Source organism: Erythranthe guttata, chromosome 2, assembly GCF_056151865.1.
Source record: "Erythranthe guttata isolate IM_541 chromosome 2, IM_541, whole genome shotgun sequence".
Lineage (NCBI taxonomy): Eukaryota > Viridiplantae > Streptophyta > Magnoliopsida > Lamiales > Phrymaceae > Erythranthe > Erythranthe guttata.
In genome coordinates this window covers 15,106,903-15,115,865 of record NC_142534.1, presented here as the reverse complement: position 1 = coordinate 15,115,865, position 8,963 = coordinate 15,106,903, and the positions used below count along the sequence as shown (strand labels likewise).

The window sequence follows — 8,963 nt, the reverse complement described above, 5'->3', positions numbered from 1 at the left end:
CTGGACATCGGACATATCAGGGAAATCCAATTCCCCACATGGCTGTCCAACGCGGTTTTAGTGCAAAAAGCCAACGGCCAGTGGCGAATGTGCATCGACTTCAGGGACTTAAACAAGGCTTGCCCAAAGGACGATTATCCCTTACCGCGTATAGATCAACTTGTAGATGCCACTACCGGGTGCGAACTACTTAGTATGATGGATGCTTCGCAAGGATACCACCAGATTCCGCTGGACGAAAAGGACCAGCCGGCAGTAAGTTTTGTCACGGCCACGGGTACTTACTGCTACGTGGTAATGCCTTTCGGTTTGAAAAATGCAGGGGCCACGTATCAGCGATTGATGGATAGAATGTTTCGGGCTCAACTCGGACGCAACATCGAAGTCTACGTTGATGACATGCTAGTTAAAAGCAAAAGGCGTTCTACGCACCTCGCAGATCTAGCTGAGACCTTTGCCACCCTTCGTCTATATGGAATGAAATTGAACCCCGCGAAGTGTGCATTCGCAGTACAAGCTGGAAAATTTCTGGGATATGTCGTTAATCGAGAAGGTATTAAGGTGAACCAGGATAAGGTTGAGGCCGTGCTCCAGATGACACCCCCTCGCTCCATCAAAGAAGTTCAAGCCTTAGCAGGGAAGGTAGTAGCCCTAGCTCGGTTTATATCACGGATGGCTGATAAGAGTCTATCTTTCTTTAAAATATTGAGGAAAACAGCTCAATTCGAATGGACTAACGAGTGCCAGCTCGCATTCGATGCATTAAAACGATCCCTCACTTGTCTGCCGATTCTTAGCACTCCTGAAAAGGGCGAAACTCTGTTCGTATACCTATCGGTAGGCGACGAATCAATCAGCTCGGTCTTGTTCAAAGAGGTGAATAACCAGCAAAAGCCGATCTACTATACTAGTAAAATCCTGACTACGTCGGAAAGCAAATATTCTGAAGTCGAAAAAATAGCGTATGCTCTGGTCCTCACTACGCGACGACTCCGGCCTTACTTCCTGTCGCATACCATGGTAATCCGTACAAGTCTACCACTTCGGCAAACCCTAGGTCAACCTACTGCGTCAGGACGAATTGTTAAATGGGCCATCGAATTAGGACAATACGAGATTCAGTATCAACCCCGCACCTCGGTTAAAGGGCAGGCCCTGGTAGACTTCATCCGGGAGACTACCAGAATACCTATCGAAAAAGAGTGGAAAATTTATGTGGACGGGTCATCTACAGCAACAGGGGCAGGGGCAGGGATAATAGTCATTGATCCTACGGGAACGGAGGTCGAGTTCGCTGTCAAACCACCCCAAAGGACCCGAAAAAGCGATGGCGAATTGCTACATGTATAAGAAATTCAAACAAGGTTAACCCTGAATAAAAGATATGAGATTAAGGAATTGGTTCGCATGTTCGAAATAAGACAAACCTGTGTAATGTTGTGAAGAAGTAGCTCGAGTCGGTCGCCCTTACTCATCTGCCCGAAATGAGCAACATCGGTAGGAAAGGCCAAAGACCGACACGCGGCAATGGCGTTCTCCGCGTTTTGACAGAGATGAAGTCCAAAACCGGCAGGTAAGGACGACCCAGCCGGCCCAAGGGCCAAGTCCGTCCTCCGCTTCTTCGGAGCGGGCTCTTTTTCCACCACTTCTTCGGTTGAAGGAGGAGGTGGCGAGGAGGCCAGAACTATGGCAGAAGACCGCCGGGAAGGTTCAGAATCCTCAGCACGCGGCCCACCTCGGGCGCGAGGAGGCGCGACATTTTTCTTGGGAGGCCTGGGTCTTAGAGCCCCCTCCTCCGAGGAGTGCTTCTCAGATTCGGCGACCAGAGGACGCTGGAATTCGAACGCTTCGAACCCCGGCTCCGGCTCGGAATGACGAGTAGCCGGTTTGTCACCTCGGAACATCCTCTTCATCCTTAAATCTGCGCACCAGAATGGAAAAAAGGTGGTAAGTAAATGAGGAACAAAACAGATAAATACGTAACTAACGAGATAACAAAAGCAATCATACGAAGTAAGACAATGGTTCGAGGAAAGAGTAAGCGTCACAACTAAACCCACCTAAATCTTCCCGAGTTAAGGAATATGTGCCGTTGTCGTGAAAATAGAAGTGACGAAGCATCGGCGGAAAGCTGGTGAGGCTATCCGGGACGCCGTAACTCGGTTGGAAGTGAGATATCATTTTTAACAAACATTCATCAACCGCCAAGGGTTTTCCCCTTTTCTTCTCAGGCAAGGTGGCAAGCCAAGAGCATAAATAGGGAGTATCAACGGGATTTCTTGCGAAAAAATAATGACCTTGCCACCCATCGGTTTTGTTGGGTGGCATCAATATTTTGAAACCCGGACGAGCCGAGATGGAAATATGGAAGGGACTAGAATTTTTCAACACCATGACACTTCGGAAGCGAGCTGGTGTAGGAACCACCCCCGACCAAGCGCATAGCATGCGGAATCCGGTCATGATTATTATGGCATGAGGGTGGAATTGGTTAAGAGACACATAACATAGTTGGGCAATTTCAGAAAACCAGGGCGAGATAGGAAAGGACAGACCGAAATAGAACTGCTCTGAAAACCAAGTACTGAAACCTAGAGGGGGATTTAAAGGGCGGTCATCTCGCGAAGGTAGAATTAACTCGACATCGGTAGGGAGGCCTATGTCGCGAACTAAGTTAGCCAGATCTATTTCGGTTAGGGTACTGGGCCCCCATTGGTCGTCCAAATCTCGTCCCTCGGATAATGAAGGCGAGCCACTCCTCGCGGAAGAAGAAACCTCTTTCTTGCCCCTCTTCTTGGGTCGTTCCAAGAGTTTACCCGAAAGGGAGAAGTAAGGCCCCTCCTCCGACGAAGAAGAGATAGAAAAGGCGGGGTTTCCACCCCCCTCCCCGGAGGGCACTTTTTGGCCAAAAGGGTCAGGAGAATGGGCAGACATTATCAATTCGAAGAGTAAAGGCAGGGGTAATAAGAGATGGGGGAAAGAAGCAGTACCTTGACCGGGGAAAGTAGTAAGCTCGAGGAAGGAAAAACTCTGTCTCAGAGAATAAAATCACCAGAAAGCAAATAGGAGGAACGCGTAGGGAAAAAGGAGAAAATTTTTACAAATTGGGCAAGCTGGGTATTTATAGGGAAAAAGATGAAGGGAAATTAAATCTCAACCACCCATTCGGACGAACGAGATCAAAAGCAGGCCGCCTCGAACTCGACGCAAAAAGCACCGATTGAAATCCCCTCATTATGACCTAGGGAACTCGAATCGACCGCATTGATTGATAGGACGGTCAGAGGCGGGAGGCACGTTTCCCCATCAAAAGTAAAAGTTAAAAACGAGCTATTACTTCGCATCTCATACTCCATATTTACCAAATGAGATAACACAGAGTCTTCTCGTCCGATAATTAAGGAGTAGGGGGGAGCAGTTGATACGGGCCATTATGAAAAGGTCAAATGATATTAAGCCCACAATGGAAAGCCCATGGTAATTTAGCCCAGTAAGGCGGAGTTAGGTCGTTAGGTCGTACGACCTCAGAGACGAAATGAGGTACCTTAGCTCGCAGGCCCAGTATCAGCTCGGGGTAAAACGAGCCCATGATAATTAGAGGCCCAAAACGTGTGACTTGAGGGTAAGAGGAAACCCTAAAAAAGGAAACCTTGGAGGCCAAGGTTTCCTCATCTATAAATAGAAGGTTCTTCAAATACACGCAGGGGAGACATACATTAATCACTATTTTTACATTGCATACATATTTTTCCTATTCCGATCACTAACTTGATCGTCGGAGCTTTCCCGCCGGGAACCCCTCCCGGCGTTGCAGGTATTCTCACCGGAGTTCGGACCAAGTTGTTTTGGAGAAGACGCAAGCCCCACGGACGAAAACACGTTGCATATGCGTCGTATTAATTTTATTTTCTATCTACCATAATTTATATATAATAGTTATATTGTTATTAGAGTAATATTTTGTGATATTGATAATTATTTAGAATATAATTAATATAATTCAAAATTATTTATTAATTAATAGTAAAATAATAAATAATTTCATACGGTTTTGCCTATGTATATTTATGACCCTGTTATTTTCTTATCTTTTCGTTCAATTATTACAATTTTTACTCATCATTGTTGTTATCAAAATTTTGAATGACATTTACTTGCTTCTTAGTTATGTTTTTAGCATTTATTTTATTGGAACTCAATATATATTTCATGTATTTCTTCCTTATAGTCAAGTGAATTGCGTTTTGCACATCAAAACTGAAACTAATTAACATTTTGAACTCGAAATTTTTAAAATTAACAAAGTTCACCCACAAATTATATGCATCATAGCAGAATGCATGCACCCTAAATATTGTTTTGCGAGACTTTAACCAAAAAAACAATATAGCAAGATACTTTAACTTAAAAAAAATATTTTTCTTGTTTATATTTTATTTTCTACTTCACATTTTTTAATTATTTTATTTGTATTAAAAATTTCAAAACACAATTGATGTTTTATGTGTGTGTTTTATAGTACAGTAAAAAAAAAAAAAAAAAAAAACTTCTTATTTTATTCAGGTGTAATGTACAAAATAATTCAAAAGTCTCAATTTTCCATAAAGTTACATACTATATTACAAGAAATTAAACCGAAACATGTGGAACATTATTATTTTGGGGAATAAAAAATCATTGTTGATAAAAGTTAAATAGATTAAAACAGAATAAGGTGTCAAATAAAATAGTTTTTTAGCGGTGAAAAATGACCCAAATATCCATTCTAATTTAAAAGGTTTTAAATCTGTATGTAGAGTCTCAAAAATATTTCACCTTTTTAGAGATAATTAATTTCAAATTGTTTCAATTTTTTTTATAAGTAATGTAGTTAATATATTTAAAATAATATAAGAACCTCACGTTTAGAATGCAATGAGATTTTTAATCAACAATTGAATATAAAAAAAATCGAGTATAGTAAGTAGATGCATACTACAAAGTATAAACAAATAAGTAAATTAATACATAAATAATGTAATTTTTATTTTTGGAGTATTATATTTTCTTAGAATTAATTTTGAAAATTAAAAAGATAAAAAATATTAAATTGTAATTTCAATTTTAATTAATAAATAAATAAATAAATAATGATAATTAGTATTTTTTTATCTATCTTATAAGTATAATAATATATAATAATAATGTAAAAGTACGAAATTAAAACCATAATATACAATAAAACATTAAAATTCTTTCAAAAGTGAAACTATCGCGATATACTGAATTTTGATTAAAATCTCACAAGAATTTAATGCATGTTGCAGTTTGCTATGAGAAATACCATTTGCTAGTGACCTTTGCAAAATTTGAAGTATTAGAATGCAAGTCGCCAGTTTGCAATTAGAGTCAATTTTGGGTGTGAAATGCAATTCACAATTCCCCACTCTAAATTTTACTTTTTTTTTTTTTTTTTATTGAAATAGTTATTGATGTTGTTGGTTTTTTTTGTTTTTCCATTTCTTTGTCCCTGACCAATTTTCATTATTCGTTAATTCATTTATCTTGAATAATAAATAGAATTTGTTGGATGGTTGTAGACTTAGTTTTATATAGCTCTTTGTCGTATCAGTCTAACCATGCATCATTTGTCTAAAAGACAATGATTAAGATATTTTTCCCCCAGATGTATTACTATTTCTCCATTTATTTACTTTTAGATGCATTACTGTTTGATTTATTTTTTCTCACTTGTAGCGTATGAAATACGTTTATTTATGGGCTATGACATGAGAATTTCCTACGAGCTCATTGTAATTTAATCTTCATCAATTAGAGGCAATTTTGGGTGCGCAACGCAATTCTTCTTTCACAATTCCCTACTCTCAATTTAATTAAATTTTTTTTTATTGACATAGTTATTGATGTTGTTGGTATTTTTTTTTTCTTTGTCCGTGGCCAATTTTTATTAGTTGTTAATTCATTTATCTTGAAGATTATGTAATTTGTTGAATACTTGTAGACTGTTTTATCACTTTGACATAGTCTGACAATGCATCATCACTGTAAAAGACGAATAATGAAGAGATTTGTTTCCCAAGTGCAATATTATTTGTCCATTTCCTAAGTTGTGGGTGCATTACTCTTTGATCTCATTTTTATTTTCACTTGTAGCGTATGAAATATGTTAGCCTGTGGACTATGACATGTGGATTTCCTACGAGCTCACTGTTTAATCTTTTCGAGCGATATTTCACATCAAAATGTCACTCAAATATATTTGTATTCTATAATACAAAGTTTAATAAATTTAAATAATATAGTCCATAATTGAAATTTAATAAATTTAATTCCATAATATTTATTAAAATTTATTAATAAATATTTATAAATATTATTCAAGTTATAAAAATTTACTATATCACAAATAAAAATAAATTGAATAATAATTATCGAATATTTTCTGAATTTCATATATTTATAGTATTTTTTTTCTTTATTCTCTTAAGTTACTATGCATATATATTAAAATTATTGAGAAAGTAAATTATTTTTATCCAAACGATAACAATATTAACATATGATATTAATATTATAAATAATAGTTTTAATTATTCAAGCCCCAAGTATAAGAAGTAAATAAAAATGAAATTAACACTGAATCTTGATTAATTTGAATTAATATATTCAAATAAAAAAATGAAATTAGATTCTATTTCGTAAAAAAATATTTTTATTTTTTGTTTGGCTAGAAAGTCAAAAATGAAATAACTTAAATTAATATATTAAAAAAATGGTAAATGAAATTACATTCTATCTTAAATAAAACAACTTTGTTTTATTTTCGAGGTTAATCGTGAAATCCATACGTGTTATTAAGTACTACATAATTTATACTATGATGATTATTTTTTTAGTAAATAAACTTTTCGTATTAATAAATTGACTAAATTAAATGAACTTCTTTAATGTTTTCTTTGTAGAGATCAGAATGATAAATATAATTTGATCTATTTATTATTTAAATTATTAATTATTCAATTGACCATAGCCATTTAGTATTACAACTAGTACTTCACCCGTGCGTTGCACGGATATCAGTTTTAAAATGAGAAAAATAATAATATTTAAACGATTACCTCTTTATAACAACACCAATTCAAGTAAAACAAAATGGAAGGAAATAAAAAAAAATTATCTCTTAAATTAGAGTTGTAACATATGAAATTCAATTAAATATTAGTAATAAAAATATGCGAATGGCGCAAAACACGATATGAAGATTAAGTGAAATAATTTAAAACATATGGTATAATTCTATTTCATGAAATGCAATGTGAATCCTCTGCAAAATAACTAACTTAACAACAAACACAGTAGCATGGATGTAACACAATAGATATATATTCAAATAACCTTTAAGTTTATCACTTACAACATTCAATTAGTGATGCACATTACTCAAACTACAACACAACTTATAAATATTACAGAAAACCTAGAAAAGATGTATACGCCAATACCAATAATAATACCAATGTTGATATCAATATTTTGATACTAATATTGATACTAATACTAATACTAATACTAATACTAATACTAATACTAATACTAATACTAATATTAATACTAATACTAATACTAATACTAATACTAATACTAACACTAATGCTAATACTAATATCAATATTAGTACTAATATTAATACTAATAATAATAATAATAATATTAATATTGATAGTAATAATAATACTAATACTGATATTAATATTGATACTAATATTAATACTGATACTCGTACTAATACGGGTACTCATACTAATTTTAATTCTAATCCTAATACTAACCTTAATACTAATACTAATACGATACTAATACTAATACTAATACTAATACTAATACTAATATTAATACTAATACTAATACTAATACTAATACTAATACTAATACTAATACTAATACTAATACTAATACTAATACTAATACTTACTGATATTAATAAAAATACTGATACTGATATTGATATTGATATTGATACTGATACGGATAGTGGTACTGATACTGATATTGATGTTAGTACTGATACTGATGTTGATAGTGATACTGATGTTGATACTCATATTGACATTCATAGTAATATTAATATTAATACTAATACTATTACTAATAGTGATACTCATACTAATACTGATATTAATATTGTTACTCATACTGATATTGATGTTGATAAAAATACTAATACTAATACTAATATTATACACATAATACTCATACTAATATTAATATTGATATTGATACTGAAATTCATACTAATATTGATACTCATACTGATTTTGATACTGAAATTGATACCGATACTGATACATATACTGATACTGATACTGATACCGATACTGGTACTGATATCGATATTAATACTGATACGGATACCTATACTGATATTAATACTAATATTAGTAAAAATACTAATATTATTACTAATAGTAATATTAATACTAATATTGATACTAATACTATTACTAATACTAATATAAATGCTAAAACTAATTTTAATGCTAATGAGCTAATGCTAATGTATGTTACATATACATATACTGATACCGATACCGATACCGATACTGATACTTATTATGATATCGATACCGATATTGATACCGATACTAATAATGATACAAATAATGGTAGCGATATAGGTACTGATACATATTGTGGTACTGATACTGATACTGATACTTATACTGATACTTATACTGATACCGATAATAATATTGATACGGATACTTATACTTATGTTAATACTAATATATATATATTCCTACTAATACTAATACTGATACTAATACTAATACTAATATTAATACTTATATTAATACTAATACTAACACTAACACTAATACTAATACCAATACTAATACTATTACTAATACTAATATTAATACTAATACTATTATTAATATTATTATTAATACTAATATGTTAAT

At 33.6% G+C, this 8,963-nt stretch overlaps 1 protein-coding gene across 1 annotated transcript; it reads right to left on the bottom strand.

Moving 5' to 3' along the window:
* Positions 1–1,326: 1,326 nt before the first annotated feature.
* Positions 1,327–3,433, bottom strand: LOC148772437 (uncharacterized). Its single transcript, XM_088812609.1, has one exon. The coding sequence runs from the start codon at positions 2,932–2,934 to the stop codon at positions 2,005–2,007; it is 930 nt and encodes a 309-aa protein (XP_088668735.1). The 5' UTR covers positions 2,935–3,433; the 3' UTR covers positions 1,327–2,004.
* Positions 3,434–8,963: the final 5,530 nt, after the last annotated feature.